The sequence below is a fragment of the Diorhabda carinulata genome, chromosome 6 (genome assembly GCF_026250575.1).
Source record: "Diorhabda carinulata isolate Delta chromosome 6, icDioCari1.1, whole genome shotgun sequence".
Classification (NCBI taxonomy): Eukaryota; Metazoa; Arthropoda; class Insecta; order Coleoptera; family Chrysomelidae; genus Diorhabda; species Diorhabda carinulata.
The window spans coordinates 12,526,884-12,547,154 of record NC_079465.1 but is presented as its reverse complement, the minus strand read 5'-3'; the positions used below and the strand labels follow the sequence as shown (position 1 = coordinate 12,547,154).

Genomic DNA, 20,271 nt, shown 5'->3' with positions numbered 1-20,271 from the left:
AAAATTATGGGAATATTATTTTCATCCAAAAATCTCTTGAATTCCTTAGAGTTGATACCTGGGTATTGGTCTGATAATATCAATTCAATGTTATCACTCTCTGCACAATTCTTTATCAGCTTTATGAAGTCATTTGCATTTTGGGTACTTGATGTTAGAATATATGCATATCGGGTGAAATGATCGGATAAAAGGTGTAAATATCTCTTCGTTGATCTGGAACCTCCGAAACCTCCTATGGTGTCAATAGAGCATATCTGAAAAGGTTTTGTAGCAGGAACCAAATGAGACATCAGTCCATATTTATTATGTCCTCTTGATTTATTCTTTAAACATACTATACAACCCTCACAGATTAATTTTATGTTTTTAGTCATATTTTCTGCTGTATACACTAAGCTAATCATTTTCTGCATCTGTTTAATTCCTATGTGGCCTAGATCTGTATGTACATTTTTCATGAGTTCTATGCTCAATTCCTCTGATATAATGATTTTTTCCTTTTTCTTTACTTGCTTGTAGTAAACATTATTTCTTTTTACTAACTTTCCTTTTCTGCATTGTATATATTCATTTTTAATTTGATCTTTTAAGATATCTTCTAGTGTTATTGTATTCACTACTTTCAACTGATCCTCTAGGTTTTCATTTGGATCAAGCACTGGGTTCCTGCTCAGGCAATCAGCTTCAGTGTTGTATCTTCCTGGAGAATATTTAATTTGGAAATCATATTGTGATAAGTAATATGTTAAATCGCCTAGTTCTTTGTCAGTTCTAGACCTTATGTTCATGTTCTCTTATGGCTTGTGATCTGAAAAGACAATGAATTTCCTACCCATTAATAGATGTTGCCAATACTTTACACATTCTTTGACTGCCAGGCATTCCAGATATATAGCTTTCTTTCTTTTTTGGACTTCATTTAACTTTTTAGAAAAATATGCTACTGGTTTTTCTTCATTATTTCCTTGTGGCTGTTTTAGTATTGCTCCTACTCCTAGTATACTGGCATCTGTGTATATGTGAATAGGTAGGTTTGGATCAAAGATTGTCAATACCGGTTGAGAACATAATATTTGTTTCATTTCATCAAATGACTCTTGGCATGCTTCGGTCCAGTTAAAGGTTTGTCCTTTTCTTAAAAGGTTATGTAATGGTTCCAACTTTATTGCTATATTTGGCACATACTTATGATAAAAGTTTATCTTTCCCAGGAATTGCCTCACATTTTTCTGATTCTTTGGAATCGGGAAATTTTTTATTGATATTAAATTGTCTTTCAACGGTCTAACTGAATTATTTTGTATCACATGACCCAAGTATTTGACTGTATCCGCTGCAAATGTGCATTTAGAGAATTTTAGTTTCAAACCTTCACTTTTAATTGCTTGAAAGAGTTGTTCTAGATGCCTTACATGATCCGAAAATGATTTTGAAAATAGCAAAATATCATCGATAAAACATACCGTAAACTCTTCCAGCTTGTGCTTCCGTATGATATTGCACATTATTCTCTGGAATATAGCTGGAGATGTTTTTAATCCAAATGGTAAGCAGGTCCATTGGTAGTGCCCCTCCTGTGTCACAAATGCAGTTTTGTATCTGTCAGTTAGACGCAAAGGTATAGACCAAAACGCTGAATTTAGGTCTAGTGTTGAGAAAAACTTGCAGTCCCTTGTCTTTAATATTAGGTCTTCAATAAGAGGGAATGGCTGTGACTGAGGCACAACTATTTTATTTAAGTCTCGAAAATCAATGCACAATCTTGATTTTTTATCTTCTTCTCTTTTATATGCTAATGTGACCGGTGCTGCGAATGGGCTATATGATTCTTCTATTATATTTTTTTCCAATAATTTTGCAATTTGATTCTCAATTTCTTTCTTGTCTTCAATTGTGCAACGATATGGACGTTTACTACAATATTTTTCTGTTAACAGATCTAAGTGTGCTTCATAATCCGTTACCTTTCCTATGTCAAATTTGTCCTTTGCAAATACTGACTTATTTTTTGATATTAATTCATCAATCAATGCCTGTTTTTCAAAGTCTAGATGATTAATACAAATTTGAAAGTCTTTTCCACATATGCCTTCATTGAAGTTTATTAAATTATCAGATTTTATTTTTATAGAAATTATATCTGAATCTGTTTCCTTAGAAACTGTTCCACTTCTTTGTATGGGTATTTTCTGACTAATTTCTAAGTTTGCATTTTGAACTAGGTAAAACTCTTTTATACAATCTAGTCCCACTAAGAAGTCATAATCGAAATTTTCCTTGTCTATTACAAAAACATTCATTTTCTTTTCCACATCAAAAATGGCTATATCTATTGTAATTATGCCATTTGCCTTTTTAACGCCATTAATCGTTTTCAAATTAGTATTGTTGTAGTGACTGGTTTCCTTATTATTTATTTTTAACAATCTTGGATTTATCAATGAGACATTAGAGCCTGAGTCATAGATCCCAAAAACTTCAACATTCTTATTGAGTACTAATTTGACTTTGATCAATGGCGGCACTATTAGTTTTTTTGATCTTCACACTGCAATTCACATTCCAATTCTGAATTGTTAACGAGGTTTATTTGCTTTTTATCCTTTTCTGTATCTGATTTTGTTCTAAACCAACAGGAATCTTCTGAATGATAGCGTACACCCTTTTTTAATTTTTCACAAATACTACATTTTTCTTTTACTTGCTTGGTATCGTCTTTTTTTTAATATTTTTTTCCTTTGCAACCAAATGTTCTAATTTTCCAAGTTCACTAAACAAGTCTTTAGTATGTAAAATTTCTTCCTTGTTGATTCGATCAGTTATAAAATCTGGTAAGCCGGCGGCAATTATATCAATAAGTGTCCCTTCATCTATTGTTTTTCTTACTTCTAGTAAAAGTTTTTCTTTTTTAACTGCATATTCTAATAAAGATCCATATTGATATTTGAACGATAAAGCATACTTGCTAGTAGTCCAACCTTTATTTGCATAAGTCTGTATAAAGCTCGATTTCCATTGTAACCACTCGGAATGTAAGGTAAGTTTGATTATCATGGAAGAATACCAATCAGTGCACGATTTTTCAAGAAATAATCTAAAGATTTCAATTCTTTCTTCGTCTTTTAATACATTGAACCTTTCACATTCTTTTTCAAATACTTCCATCCACTGATTTGCATTTGAACTCTTTCCATCAAATTTTTCAATTACAAACTTGTCAGCTAGCTTCTTTATGCTTTGTTTTTCTTTTTTCTCCTGGTTTTCTATTAATTTCTCTAAAATTTTGGCTATAGGATCTTCTGAACACGTTTTGCTTACGACAGTCAATTGTTCTTTGGTAGTTTCCTCTAGAAATTGGTTCTGAAAAATCATATTGCCATCCTCATCAACATATGTTTTTAATATATCCTCTGTTGTTTTTATCCAAACACTTCTAGTTTGATGTCTTTTTTTTAATGTATTTTTCACTGTGACAAAGGTTTTCGAAGTTTGAATATATGTGTGCTGTGAAATAGCTTGGAATTCTTCAGGAATAAGGAAATATTTTTCATCTTCAGTCACAATTGCGGTTATGGCGATATAGTTTGACTTTCCGTCTGTTGTTGGTTTCACTTGAAAAGTAAACTTCAACTTTTCCATTTTGTTGACAAAAATGTCGTTTTATAAGACAATTTCCAATATATCTGTGGTTTTGGTGACACAGTCAATCAAACACAATTGTGTTTCTCTGTAAGAAAATTAATTTATTGTTATTAACATGTAAACTAAAAATTACATGAAACAAAAGTATGCACCTATTTAGTACTAAACAAATATTTCATACCTGTAAGAAAAGAAACGACATTTAATGTTATTATTAACAATGTCTGTTCCAAAATCACAAATTAAAATAAACTTAAAAATGAAATTGTTTTCCAGCACACACAACACGACATTCGAGGTTATGCCCTGCTTCCCATCGATGACAGTGACAGATCATCTGTCACAAACGGACTTTATGTGACGTACTGCAAAATAACACGCAAAAGAAAATTATATTTTTCTTTACATATATATATATATATATATATATATATATATATATATATATATATATATATATATATATATATATATATATATATATATATATATATTTATAAAAAATCATCAACACATCAAATTCGGATTATAATTTGATTATTTGATTTATTAGGTCAATTTTTGCAATAATGCTTGAAAACGATAGGCTAATACTTCCGATTTAAAAAAATGGTCACGTTAAAAAGTTTCAATTTATAATTAAAATCTGCTGTATTTCAGAATTTGTCATTATGATGGTACAGTACAGTACAGTACAGTACAGATGGTACAATAAATTTCATTTCATTTGGCTCTTTCGCGTTCAACACTGATTTTTTAAAATATAATTTGGTAAATATTTTGTCTTAAATTAGTTTGTGATCATGATAATAGAAAGAAAGTCAATCCACAGAGCATAAATTAGTATTAGAATTATGAAATCAACGATATGCTTCTATTACCTTCCACAATTTTGGATATAACAGCATCATATGCTAATCTACTTGCAGATTGCGATAAACTTGACTTTCTTACTAAGGTATCTATATCCTGATGACGTCCTACAATTTTAATTTATTAATATAGCAATAATAATATGCACTAAACAGAATAAGTTACTCAGTATTATTTCCCCATCTCACACGATGTAGTATATCGGGAAAGTTAATTGGGAACTATTAATTATTTCTTTTGTAAATTTAAAATATAGATATCTACTTATTATTAATTACCTTGTTCACTTTCATCAGATATCGATGATGGTGAATTACTTCTATTGAAAAAGGGACAACTCTGCGTGATACTAGATTTTTTATAAAAATCATCATTGTACTTGTAACTTTCTTCAGTGTTTTTTAATTTCACATGTGTTTTCCGAAGTGGTGGGGGATTTTCTCTTGGAGTATCATATAAATGAATTTTTGGTTCAGTTTCAAATATTTTATAAGAAATATTTTTCGAAGGTTCTGATTTGAAAAATTTAGATGCTGAATTTTCTTGTTTTTTGATGTACTCTTTTAATGAAGATCTGAAGAATAATATAATTTTGAATACAACATATAAACTAAAACGTATTTATGGTTCCTCTATATCATTAATAATATAGAAGTTAATACACTAGTAGGTATTTATATAAAGGAACTTCCAAATTAATTTTAAACAAAACTTCAAAAATTATTTTAAATCGAATACAAATGAAAACTTGAAACAGTGATTGATTATTTTGGAGATTTTTATCAAATCTGTCTCCCAATAATATTTCTTCATTGTTCCAATGCAATGCTGTTAATTTCAAATAACGGATGATATAATCCACATAAATTTATAATTTTCTAAATATTTATGGGAAATATCTATTATCAGATAATAAGTGGTATCAAAATAATTACGCTATTGGACCTTATACCGCTTAAAAATGGTTCCAAATCTAGTTTCGACATATATGAAGCAAATAAACACAAGATACAACTAGACAAGCCCTGGATCGGTTTAATGCTTGACAACATGACATAATTATTTCTATTTTTTGCGCACGATCTCGTCAGGTGTGTTGGGCGTCCAACACTAACTGGACAAACACTAGGTGGCGTTTGGCCACTTGCTTCGAAAGGCTGGGACAACACTGCCATTTCCCAAGATGTCGAAGGGTATCCAGTAGATGACGTGCCACACAATCTGGCATTCCCCGCAGAATTTTGGAGAGCGATTTGGGAATGTCCCTTTATAAAGTGTAGATAGTGGATCAACTGTTAGCCTTTGACCATTAAACGCGTATAACGTATGCTCAAGACTCCTGAATCTCAACGAAGAGATAGAAGAGCTTTCATCGATAATTATCATGAGATACAAGGATCACTTATATCTTTGAGAAAATGTTAATATTTTTTTGAAGAACAAAAAATCCATTCATCACCCACGAAGAGCAATTACACCCGCTAAAATCTATTGCAGATAATAATCTTTGAACGAAATTTCACATAGAAAAATCGATATTCAATTAGAATCGTAAACACGTAGAAAATGAATTCAGTTACTCTAATAAGTGAAGAAAATATAATTGTAAATTGTTCTGATCCGAAGAAACTAGCACTAGATAAAGATAGTTTTAATTACGATAAGGAGTCGATTGCAAAATCATAAAGTAAATGACGATCACAATTATCGCAATTTTTTGTATTTCAAAGATTGGTATAGTCAAAATGATAATTAGTTACCTTTTGATTACCGTGGTGTCAGAATTGTACTTAACATAATCACATGAATACCGATAATTTTTAATTTCTTCATCTTTCATTTTCGACTTTACTGATTTTAGTTCAACGTTTTCAGATGATAGCGCATTATTAATAAATTTGTTTTGTATACCGTCAATTGGGTTCATATGATTTGTGGATATAGGATTGCTTTTCTCTGAAAAAATTGATTGGAATAGAACTTGTAACGAAAAGTTTATATAGAAACAACCAAAAGTTTCCTTTCCTGAATACCTCTAGGTATTCATGAACCGATGACATTTCTTAATGTAAGTCATTCTAGTTCTTTTATTCATTTATTATGAAAAGTAAGTTTTATGTATGAAATTGTTATAAATTTCTGTGCGCAATGGTCTTTTGATACGACCGATATTATTGTGGTATCTACATTGTTATCAGATCAGTTATCAGATTATTTTTCATCTTATATTCTCTATACCTAAATGCCGTAATTTCGGAGTTATAACTACATTTACAGTATCTTCTCCAAAGTTACAATAAATATTGTATATTTAGATGTCTACGATTAAATAAACTCGTTCAATTGGAATATTCTTTAATAATTTATGTACTAATACAAATCTCGTAACAAAGTCTAGTGTGAGTAAGTTAGTGAAAAGTTTAATGAAACTGGTGCAGTTAAATATTTATCCAAATCATGGCGCAGAAAACCTACAACAATTGAAGACAAATCGTGATGTCGAAAAATTACGAATTTTAAAAAACATACATATTTGGATTTGGAAATATCCAAGCCAACTCAGGTATAATATTATTTTCCAATAAATCTACATAAGCCCGACCATTTAAGTTACCCTCAATGTAAAAGGAACTAATTATTTTGTGGCCTATTATTCCTATCCAGTATATACAATTATGCCGATTTACTTTTCCACTAATTCAAAAAGTGGCCTCATCGCAAAACATAACGTTACTTGAAAAATTTGGATCGCTTTGATTGTAGCATTTTTCCATCATTAGGTCTGCAAACTGTACACGTCATTTGACAACTCTTGAACCAACGTTACTTTGTATGGAGAGAATTTTCATTAGGGATGTTTGCGAAATATCATGTTTTCTGGATATTTGTTTAGTAGTGTGGATCGTCTTATAACAGGACACAAACATCTGAAGATTTGTTTTCAGCTGATGCAGTTTTTCTGCGCCCTGATTTGGATAAATCCTTCAATGAACCAGTTTCATTAAACTTTTTCACTAAATTCTACCTTATCATAATTGTTCGCACTTTTATTCTATTTATTAATTACATACTAACCTTTTTTGACTAGGTCAAATAAATCGAAAACGTTATTGATGACTAGTGGCTTGAAAATTCGTGGATATTTTGTACTTAGTCTATAATTACCAACCGAGTTATCATTTATCAAGGGAGGATCATGATTATTGGTATTCTCGTTATTCAACAGATTATGAGGAAAACCTTCCCATTTCTTCTTAACAGAATTCCAATATTCTTCTTTGTTTTTCTGCTTCAATTTAGCGGACACTGTTTGTTTAGTCCATGATGGATCATTTTCAGCAGCGTATTTTCCATCTAATTCTGAATGAAATGGAATCCAAATATTTAATTTAATAGCTAGTATAAAACAGTGAATATTTATAACCAAACTAGAAATCTCATTAATAATACTACTGGTCTTATATCATAATTATCTTTATTTCGGACTGCGTAGATAAGTAGGTGTATACTTAATTCAACAATAGTTTCATGTATATTATTAAACAAAATAATTTATTAAAGCATCCTTAACATAGAAAAATGACATTTTTTCACTTTCATAGTGAATTTAATTATTGAGAAGTTGTTATAATTTTCTATATCTTAATATCAATATCAAATGTGAATGTAGCCATAAATTCTCATCAATATATTTCAAGGATTGTTGAGGTAGAGGTATAGGTTAAGCAGGATATGTGACACAAGCGTTGAATATGAAATAATTCATTCTATATGTACTATCTGGATCAATGAAGTCACAAAACATAAACAATATAGCGGATAGTGGTCAACAAAAATCCATTGAGAGGATTGGTCTGAGGAGAATATGATAAAAAATCATACAAAACCACGTCTGAAAGCGGCAGTTTTAGAACGTATCAGAGAGTGCTTTTGAAAATCATCTTAAAGAAGAAAACAAAATAAGAAAATATTTAATATAAAGTTCAAGTTACGTTGAAGAAACGAACTTTCTTCAGTTTATTACTCGTATAGAAACAATGATGCTTGATTTCATCAGAGATTCACTGCAAACTTATCATTTAGCTGTATAGAATAAAATACCGTAACACTTTCAGCACAGTTGAAAAGAATGCTGGTTTGCACTGGTTGCAAAACATCCTTTAAAGAAAGAATTGAATTCTCACGTCAAATTTCAGTAGTAATCTCAAACTCACGCACGAAGAATAACAAGGAAATAAACGTCAATAGAATTAATTATTCTCTCTAAAAAATCTACAACGTGCTGAAAGTAATCAAATTAAGAGGAAGCAAGCGAGCGGTCACTTATATCCGTTGTGTGGCACTTTAATTACCTCATTTTATAACATTTTATAACATTTTCATGGTTCTATGTTTGTATTCTGTACAGTTATTTATTGATAGACAAAATCCATCCACAGAGCTTGAACTTTATAAAAAAGATGAAATATTCTCTGCTAATCTATAATCACCTCCGTCTGGTAGCAATAGAATGTGACCTCTCTATGTTGTATTTGTGGAAACTCTTGAATTTGTGTACATCCAAGTAGTTGATTATTTATGAGTCAATACTATGAACTTAACAAACTGGAAAGCTGTCAAATGCATTTAAAATAATAATATAGATGAATAAGTATAGATGAATAAGAATAGAATAAGTTCAACGAAAAGTGCTGAAACTCAAAATATGAGACTTTAAGATTCAATGTCGAGAGATAGAAAGGACGTTTCCGCACTTCTTCTATTTTTTTGAGCATTTTAATGTTCAATAAAAAATTTTTGACCAAAGCTTAGTTATCAGTTCATAATAAGTTTTTTGATTATTTCACATATCAGTTATTGGAACATTTCAAAAATGTTCTCGATGTTGATGTTTGCTTGCTAAAATTATTTTTTCATATAGAGTAATTTTTTTGTAGAATTTAACGCTTTTTAATATTTTTTTATTATTTTAGTTGTAAGTTTAGCACGAAAAAAGTTTACTTTGATTTAATTAACACAAACAAGTGTAACTAGCGCCCTCTATTAGCAATGTTAAATTAGAGTGCAAATTAGGATTCCTCATGCCAAAAAACGTAAAATTGGACATTCTTAATGAATCACCCTGTATGCCTGAGAAGGCATTTGAGTATTCCTAATGGTTTTCTAAAGCCAAAGTTCTTTCCGACAAATATCTATCATATTTGAGTAGGTACTGGAAATTGAATGGACAATAGGTTATTCTAATATTAGTTCGGAAAACTGAGACTGTTGACTAAAACGCGGACAATTCCTATGCACCAAATCGATGATTTGGTAGACCCTCATTATGCAAAGCCACTAATATTGCTCTATTGAATCTTATAATCACATTGCCACGCATGATTGTAAAGGAAAACAATCACTCAAACACTCTAAATCTGAATCATTTTGGTATCTAAAACTGTGGGAAAATTGCTTTTGTAAATAGTTTCAGTTGCCTAGCAAAGGTAAAACAAAATCATTGATGGAGTACCAGTATATGATAAATTATAGGCAATTTTGGGGTATGATGTATACAAGCACTTTTGGAAATTTTAGCTCCTTAAGGGTGGATACTTCACGTTGGGTTTCCGTTTATGTACACTATACATAACAATGGGCTCTTCTTTTGTGAACGCGTAGTCTGGAAAGACTTGATCAGTTATTTTAGAATCATGAAACAATTCTTATGATTAGCTGACATAAATTAATGATAAAATACCACAACATTCTGATATCTAATAGTAAACAATATTACCGTTGTTACGTTTAACAAGTGCAAGCTCATATGCCAACCGACATCCAGTATTTGAGAAACTATTTTTTGGATTAACTTTAACAGGATCGTCTGAAATATAAATAAACATTTAATTAACTGATCATCTGATATTAGTATAATATCAATCCAGAATCCAAAATCAATACTAGTGGAATCAATATATTTCTGTTTCTTAGATTTTTTATGTTTTTGCTGATAGATGGTTTTGACTTTAGGTCTCTTTCAATTAAAAATCGATTTTATAGTTGGTAATATTTTTGACGTTTTGACCAAATGTTTAGGAAGAACAAAGTGGTTTTCAAAGAGAATAATAGACAATAAACAATATTTACATCCTCATATAATTGGAGGAGGACAAAAATGGAAAAGGAAAGTGATAGAAATAATGTCTGGGAACTAGCCCGGAGCACGTTCATTGTTGTTGCTAAATTGACCAAGTTAATAGTTTCAATTGTCTACGGTTTTGAGGACTTTTTCATTGCTCTTAAATATCTGTCTACTATTAATTTTCATGAACAGAATATATTATACAACTATATAAATATAATCTAAGATATAATGCATAAAAAGGAATAAAAATCTAAAGTTGTTGTAAATCATGTTTCAAATTTGAAATTTCCACTGAAAATTGAACGTGACCAAATCCCAGGCTATAGTTTTCGAAAAGCTCCATTATTGCATTAAAATATGAGATTTGGCAGAAAATGTTTATGCTTGGACTCATTAGTATCATTAAACGCGATGTTTCATATACAATAATATTGTATATAGGGCTGTCACGAAATAAGAGATACGATGCCATCGTTGGAGGAAAAATGTTTTGAAATTGATATCGATTGATATTGAATATCGATTAATAGCAAAGTTGGTGCTTTCTATAGAATATGATATTTGGACTACTTATAATAATTAGGGTAGCAATTGGCTAATTTGTTTTCTACCTTCTGTACAAGTCCGGAAAGGAAACATATGCTTTCAATGAGATGGTGTCTTCTTATTTCGGAAGAAATAATCTTGAGTATTGATAGATAATGTATTTGAGTCAGATGAATAGGACCAAGGAAACCTATCCAATGGTCATGGAGAGAGAGCCACAGAGACAAAATCCTTTCGACTTTTTTCTATTGAGGTACTTGGGAGCCAACTATAAGGAACAAACTGGAGAATTTTGAATGAGCTAAAAACACGAATAAAAAATAAGTGTAGATTAATTTCATACTAGGTCTTCAGAAATGGTCAAATTGAATTCGGGATAAAGTTAAATAGGCAATTAATAACAACATTTACTAAATTGAACTAATTTAATTATTGGATTACTCGATTTTCATAACTTCATCAGTCTTCATTAAATTGTAACTGATAAGAAGAACAAATTTAATATATCCCTGCTATGAAAACACAAAGTAATAAGCAACAACATCTTGTATAAACTGTTATTGTAACGAAGAAATCGTGTTTGTGTGTACTAATCGACGGGACTGGCATTTTTCAGGAAAGTCAAATTTGAATTATAGAATTTATTTCGAATTACAGATTCCTTTTGTCTATATAACCTTGATTTTCCCATGTGCATTGGCAAGATGTGAATGATTATACTATCCAATTAAGAAAAAATCCCAGCCATTATGGAACATATTTATTGAACAGATCATTATAAAACATGACTGTCCTTTTGGAATGAGCTTACTTAGATGAACGCATAATCCGCATTTTTCATTTTAACCAATTAAGGGCAAAATCACAGACAATTCTTTCTTACAGTTGAGCACCAACACTCACGATTACACTGACTGATCTGTCTTTCAATAATCAAGTTATCGTCTTCAGAGACTAAAGGTGGACAGTTTACCTGCAGTCTCTCCAAAAATTCCAACTTAGTGTAGATGTGTAGATAGATAGATAGAATAGTCTTAAGGGAATTTCAACAGAGAGCTAAGGGTAATGCCAAATAATAAGAACAAATAATATTTTATATCATTAATAACACATTAATATTATTGTTTAATTGAAATGTGTTTTGTATACTTTCCATTGGTCATGAATTTTTTCGTGTATCATTTATTTAGAAAATCTTATCTACTAAATAGTCAAAACTGAATATATTCTCTATTACCTTGTTTATTTTTTGAAGTACTTCCTTTGATTCTTTCTTTTTTCAATTTATTTGGTTCTTCTTTGGATTCTGAGCCATGAATCCCATATATATCATTCAGTTTTATTGGGAATAATATTTCTGTATTCTGAGGTAATTTTTCAGTAGATAGTTTCTTGGTCACTTTCGTTTTATTGTGACATTCCATCTTATTTGGAGGTACTTTTTCATGGTTATAAACTTGAAGACATTTACCTATCAAATCGTAATCTTTTTCCTTCCAAGGGATGTTTCGGTAATTTCCTTCGCTATTTTTTTGCCAATCAAAATATCTAGGTTTTTCTTGTGAGATAGAATACACTTTTGATATACTGTTCTTGCTTTTTTCACTAGATGTTTCAAATAATGATTTTGTAGAGTATTCCCTAGATTCAAAAGTAATTAACGTAGCAATCAGCTAATTTATTTTTTAAATTGAGACCAGATTCGATTTAATTGAAATAAAAAATAAAATTTTGTGTACGTCTATAGTAATAATAATTACTTTATGGCTATAAACTCAATTCTTCGATTTTTATTGAAGTCCATTTCCAATCAAAAAATATAGAGAAGGTTCATTCACTTCTTTAAATGAATTTTAAAAAGGCATTTATTGTTGTGATTAACGCATCTATTACAAAAGGGCTCAGCACCAAATAGCAACTGACAACTTTTACCGTCAAGATAACTTTTATGATTGAGTGCCTCTGGCTACTCTAAACAAATCAATATAGCGCTAATTTTTTTTGTTTTATTGTTAAGGATAAGAGTATGGCCACGAAAAACTGTAAAATTTCACGTGAAACTTGAAAGAAAACAAAATGAAACAATTTATTGAGAGAATTGTATAGCAATGAATGTTTATCGCACGCGGATGCTTTTGATTAAGCTTTGAACCCTTGAATCTGTCAAAGAGAAAGCGATTCGCGTCCTGAGAGAACTGACTAAAAAACTTCTCACCCATTTGGAAATCAGATCTCGCATCCCTACTCACATGTGAATCTGAATCTGAATTGAGAACCAATATGGTTTGCTAATTATTGTCATGCACTTGGCAAAAAAAATACAAATACCTTTGATGAGATAAATTGATAAGTACCACAAAGAATTGAAATTACACTGTATCAGAAAATATGTTATGGTATAATAATGCTTCCAAAACCGCAGTTGGAACGGGAATAGCAGTATATGGACTAAGAATCAAATACTACCGACGTACCCCAGCACTTTTAAAGAAGTTTCGGGCCATTCAGAAGCTCTACACAATTCAATATGTATCAGAACCATCGTAAAATATGTGTCACTTTTATCTGAGGGCGAAGTGGGTATAATAGCAATCATCTGTTGAAATATCAAGTCGAAGCTTCTAATGGAATGTCTAGAAGCAAAGTCTTTCTAATATGGGTGTCAGCACACAGTAAATAAGAAATCCAAAAGTTTACGAAGGTCACCCATCATTCTGTTTTTCAGAAGGTGATTACTTTTAAGCAAAACTGAAGAAAATAAAAATCCTCAATCGGGTATTAGTTAAGACTGATGTATTTATAATGTAGAAGAATTGAAACAAATACCAAATAGAATAAGATAGCGTAACAGATCAACTAAATACTTTAAGTTGTAGTAAAGTAAAGGGTATGATAAATAAAATACAGAAATATGAATTATACAAAACAGCAAGTTTCACGTCTGATAAGGACTGATTGATTTAGAAAAAAAGATAAACTGATCAACATATTTTAAATCTATCCACCATTTCTTATATAGATAAATACAAGAAAACCTTAACCTTTAAAAGAAATTAATGTGTGAAGTTGATAAGGATACTAGGTAACATAAATCAACATAAACTACAAATACCTACCGATATTTTCTCATTTTCGTGGGTTTTGGTATTTCTAAGATAGATAAAAAACAATCTCCATCTAATTGTTGTAATTTTCTCTTTGTTGGAACATCTGATCGAAGTGGAGATGATGACCTATCGAAATTTCTCAATATTTTTATAACGGGTCTCAGTCTTCCCTTGCTAGATAAACAACAGCTACCTACAAAAATCTACAATTGTCCTCAACTCGAACATTTGTTTCCATGAGTTTAAAGAAACCCATTAGTTGATTGTGTATTATGCAGTGAGTATTAACGATAAATTATCATAAAATGTAGATCCACTAACGATCATAGTAAAGTTACTGGAAATCGGACACCAGACGTACACATAAGAGAACGTCTGGTATGGGGTGAGCAACAATTACGGGTCTATTTGAATGAAATATTCGTTGAAATATGTGTTCGCAGGAGGAATTTTAACGAATGAATATCGAATTTACAATGAACATCACATAATGAGGTGGAATAGTTTTCGGGACTCATGCGCCAATTTCTCCTGGACCAGTACAATTATGACTATAAAATTGAATTAAAAACTCTGTTGACCTTATGAATGCTTTATAATTGTACATAGTTACCTGTTTCAAGATTCTTCCCAATCATAATTTTTTGAGGTTCCATAGAACTTTCATTCGCCCTAATATTATTGCAGATAGTTGACATTCTGAAAAAGTCTAAGAAATTTCCGCATCCCTTAGTAGGAGTATTGTATGTTTGAACTCTGGGCATAAATATATTTTTCCATGACTCTATGTTTCTTGTGAATAGAGCACAAACATTTTTCGTTTGTGTGCATACTGTTTTAAGCTTTTTAAGGGCTTGAGATGAAATCTGCAAGAATTTCATTTGAGATAAATTTATTGATGGAGAGATTTAAACTGAGAGATAAATAGCAAAGACGAATAATGACGAACAAAGGATCACCCCGTGTAAAGTTTTAGATAGAAAACGTGAATGTTCCATAAATTATTATTATACAGGTTTATATCGAATGAAGATATTAAGAGTGAATTTTATGTATGGAACGCTCTTATTATCTCGGAAACCACTTGTGCGATTTTTATAATTTTTTGTGTACAAGGGATTTTATAATACGGTAGGTGTTATGGTGATATCTACATTGTTGTCAGATTTTTCCTTTTTCCGGGAAAATAATGACCTTTGTTATTTCAAATGGATTACCCTCTATATTTTTTGCTTTTCGAAATCTCTATAAATACTGATTATTACTCATGTAACGTTTCCTATAACTGAATGCCATAATTTCAGAGTTATAGCTACATTTGTGTTAACTCTGCCGAAGTTAAAATAATACATTTAGGTGGCTATGACTGCTACAATAACAAATTTTCGGTAAATTATTATTGTTGAAGTTTATTAAAAGTCACAATGGATTGTTTATGTGAAAAAGGACGAATTGATATTTTGGAAAATTTAAAGAAAACGTGTAATATTTTTAATAATTTATATCCTAACCGAAATTCGAACAAGATATACTGCCAGTAAATAAGTAAGAAAGTTTAACGAAATTGGTCCAGTAAAAGATTTATTCAAATCAAGGCGCAGAAAAACTACATCAGCTGAAAACAAATGTTCAGATGTTTGTGTCCTGTTATAAAACGATCCACACTTGAAAACTAGACAAATATCCAGGGAACTTGATATTTCGCAAACATCCGTAATAAAAATTTCACGTGATAATAAATTTAGGTTCAAGAGTTGTCAGATGACAATTCGGATAGACTTGAAGAGTTTGCAGACATAATGATGGAAAAATGTTACAATTAAAACGATCCAAATTTGTTAAGTAATGTTATGCCATTTTTCGTATTAATGGAAAAATGAATTGGCATAATTGTAGATACTGATCATGTAACAATCCCAAAAAACTGAATATATGGGCTGGAATAATAGGCGATAAAATAATTGGTCCTTCTTTCATTGAGGGTAATTTAAATGGTCCAGCGTATTTAGATTTATTGGAAAATAGTATTATTGTTTTGTATTATAGTTATTATTAACACGTTCACATTAACATTTATTTGTAAGAAAATTTTTTACATAGCTTTAACAACAGAACTTATTATATATCTCATTTCTTCCATTCGCTCAGTAGTCGGTTGGTCGGACAGCGTTGCCAGTTTTCATGAGTTTTGAATTAATTCTGGCGTGAACATACTCCCCGCGTTGAAAGCATAAGGATGGCTTTCAAAGGTCAACTGGAAGGGGGCAGATTTTTTGAAAGCTTCTTTTGATGATTTCTCCAGAGGGAGTTCTTATAGAAGCGACCCTAGCGATACCGTCAGGGCCTCTATGGAGCTTGCTGATTCTACCTAATAACCACTGAGTGGGCATAGTGTTCTCGCCTTTCACTAAAACGAGAGAATCTTCTACTAGATGGCCTTGGTTGGACTTCCATTTGGTGCGTCTTTGGAGCTCCGCAATGTACTCAGATTTCCATCTGTTCCAGAAGTGCTGTGCTAATTGTTGTACGAGCTGAAATCTGGAAAGTCGATTCATTTTTATGTCGGTGACATCTTGATCAGGTGCTGCAATTATTGGTCTTCCAATCAAGAAGTGAGCTGGGGTAAGAGGTCCAAAATCGTTGGGATCAGAGCTCAGTGGGCATAAAGGACGCGAATTCAAAATCGCCTCGATTTGTGCGAGAACTGTGGCAAATTCTTCAAATGATAAATGAACTTGGGTCAAAACGCGCCTTAAATGATGCTTTACGCTTTTGACAGCTGCTTCCCACAAACCTCCGAAATGAGGAGAGTAGGGTGGTATAAACCTCCACTCTATATTCTGAGAGCTACATTTCTCGATTATAGTGTTGCTGCCATGTTTTAGAAAATCCTTTAGCTCTCGCTGTGCCCCGACGAAGCTTGTTCCATTGTCGGACAATATTTTTGATGGTTTGCCTCGTCTAGAGACAAAACGATATAGCGCTTGAATAAATGATTCTGAAGAAAGGCTAGAAATCAATTCCAAATGGACTGCTTTAGTTGATAAACAAATAAATACGCCAATATAACATTTACTTAAACGACAACCTCTACCTTTCTTATCGTTAATCATAAATGGCCCCGCGTAATCAACTCCCACTATTGAAAATGCACTAGAAGGATTAGTTCTATCGCGCGGTAAGTTGGCCATAATTGGCTGTATGGTTTTAGCATTGAATTTGAAGCATTTCACACAATTCTTAACAGTCTTTCGTGCAAGATTTCTACCGGATATAACCCAGTAATTTTCTCTTATAGTGCTTAAGAGCAGCTGAGGGCCGCCATGCAATAGGCGTTCATGTTCTTGTAAAAATAGTAGCTTTGAAAAATGATGCTTTGAATTGATCAAAATTGGATGCCTTTTGTCAAAGGAGTAATTTGAATGTTTTAGTCGCCCTCCTACGCGTAGCAAACCATCGGGTTCTAGAAAGGGACTAAGACTTAATAGATTACTATGGGAGCTCAAAGGCTTGTTATTTTTCAATGTTTCAATTTCGGTAGAATACGATTGAGATTGACAAATTCGAATGAGACATTTTAGAGAATCACTTAACTCCTGTACTGTAAGAGAACCGCCTCTTCTGCGATTTCTCTGAAGACAATTATCCTTAAATCGTAAAATGTATGCCATTGTTCGTTGCATTCTTGAGAAATTTGAGAAACGTTCAAAGGGAAAACTCAGGGTAGGGGGCGCAACATTGGTCAGAAGACTGGATTTAAGTTCAGGTAAATCATGAACCACCTCCAGCTTGTCATTGGGCCAAAAACTTGGGTCCTTAGCTAGCCAAGTAGGGCCGCGCCACCACAAATCAGAGTTTAAAATTTGACTAGGATATATTCCCCTTGAAGCAATATCTGCTGGATTATCGTGGGTGGGGATGTGCCTCCAATCGGCGTGTTTAGTGAGAGACTGAATTTCTGCCACTCTATGGGCCGTGAATGTTTTTAGCAGATTCGGGCTTGTGCGTACCCAAGCTAGAGTTATAGTTGAGTCCGACCAAAGTGTGAAAGATTTGAATTGAATTTTCAAAGCAGTTTTAGCTTTATCTGTTAGGCGGGCTAGAAGCAATGCTGCGCATAATTCCAACCGCGGGATTGGTATTGTTTTTATAGGTGCCACCTTTGCCTTGGCGCATAACAGGGATACATGAACCTTTTGATCGGAATCAATACTTCTCAAATAAACACAGGCTCCGTAAGCCTTTTCCGAAGCGTCAGCGAAACCATGCAGTTGTAATTCAACAGCATTCTTGCAAATAGCTTGTCTGTTTAACTCAAGATCGTTCAAAATAAGAAGCTCCTTCTCCAACCTTACCCAATTTTCAGATATAGCTTTTGGAATAGCGTCATCCCAAGCTAATTTATTTTCCCATAATTTTTGCATTATCATTTTTGCGATAATAGTACATGGGCTTAGTAAACCAAGGATGTCGAATATTTTTGATATAGTAGATAAAATTGTGCGTTTTGTGACCTTTGTACCTATAGGATTGGTATGAATTTTATATTGAAGCTTATCGTTATTGCAAACCCATATCAAGCCTAATGTTTTTGTTTTGCCATCATGCGCAAATTCTAGTATATCGGATTTTAAATCATTTGAACTTATATTTTTGAGCGCGTTGGTGTCGTTAGAGCACCATTTTCGGAGTGCGAAACATCCCGATTTAAGAGTGTCACTTATCGCTTTACATATGTATTGCGCATGCTCAAGTGTAGGTGCACCTGTTAACAGGTCATCTACATAAAAGTCGTGCTTAATGATTTCGGCTATTTCCGGGTTCATTTCTTGAATATCCTCAGCGAGTTTAGCTAAACAGCGTATTGCAAGATAACTGGCAGAGGCTTGCCCGTATGTAACGGTATTTAGCTGGTAGACTTCCAGGTTATCACTCGGATTTTCGCGCCATACAATTTTTTGCAAATGCCTTTGCTCGGGCGTTATTGAAATTTGCCGGTACATTTTAACTATGTCTGCCGAAACTACATAGTTATATTTCCTAAACCTTAAGACTATTGATAGTAAATCGTCTTGTAAAACGGGTCCAATGACTTGAATATTGTTGAAGGATAGACCGTTGCTAGAGGGCGCTGATGCATCGAAAACTACCCGTAGTTTTGTGGTCAAACTCTCTTCTCTCAAAACTCCGTGATGCGGCATGAAATATTCGAAGCTTGAATCATTGCCGTTACAAATTGTCATATGGCCTAGCTCTTTATACTCGTTCATAAATTGTATATATCTGCTGTGCAGCATTGGATCTCTCCTGAATTTTCGTTCTAATGCATAGAAACGTTTTTCGGCTTGAGCTTTCGACTCACCTAAACTAGAAGGTTGTTGCTTCAAAGGTATAGTGACTGTAAAACGTCCGTTCGCGTCTCTGGTAGTAGTTTTGATGAAATTGTCCTCGCAAAATTGTTCATCTGGAAAAAGTTGTCGCGTGCTAGATATTTCCTCGATTTCCCAAAATTTGGCTATTGAATTTAATAATTCCTGGTTTATACTTAAATTACAAGAAGCCTTTTCAACGTTGTTAGTACTTATTTGCCCAGATACAACCCAACCTAGCACTGTATCAATTAATAGCGGCATATTTTTTCCTAACGAAATTTTGTTATTGCTTAAGATTGTCCAAAATAGGTCCGCGCCAATGCGCATGTCTACTGGTCCGGGAATATTGAATTGTGGATCAGCTAGCTTTAGATCACCTGGAATCGCCCAAGATTGCGTGTTGATTCGACAACACGGCATCACACTTGTAATCTCTTTTAGAATATAACAATTGCCATGCGCTTTAAAATTGGTATGTATAGATTTAAATGAAACCTTACACCTTTTACTGACCTTTGAAATATTGTTTGAAATTCCGAAAATTGAAAGATCTGTTTTATGTGTCGCAATATTCAAACGCTTTTGCAAATCCTCCGTTATG

General features: G+C 32.3%; 1 protein-coding gene across 4 annotated transcripts in view; it reads right to left on the bottom strand.

The window, feature by feature from the left end:
• The window catches only part of LOC130896047 (alpha-tocopherol transfer protein-like), a 125,817-nt gene that overhangs the window by 14,385 nt on the left and 91,161 nt on the right, over positions 1–20,271 (bottom strand). For 3 of the 4 annotated variants that reach the window (XM_057803810.1, XM_057803811.1, XM_057803812.1), the window contains exons 2-9: positions 14,912–15,164; positions 14,308–14,491; positions 12,429–12,832; positions 10,295–10,384; positions 7,594–7,878; positions 6,279–6,474; positions 4,797–5,092; positions 4,527–4,625 (exon numbers count right to left, since the gene is read on the bottom strand). The exons of the other annotated variant lie outside the window; for it this stretch is intronic. In XM_057803810.1, the coding sequence (XP_057659793.1) occupies positions 4,527–4,625; positions 4,797–5,092; positions 6,279–6,474; positions 7,594–7,878; positions 10,295–10,384; positions 12,429–12,832; positions 14,308–14,491; positions 14,912–15,164 (1,807 nt within the window). The remainder of the gene's footprint in view (positions 1–4,526; positions 4,626–4,796; positions 5,093–6,278; positions 6,475–7,593; positions 7,879–10,294; positions 10,385–12,428; positions 12,833–14,307; positions 14,492–14,911; positions 15,165–20,271) is intronic. 4 annotated transcript variants of the gene reach the window in all.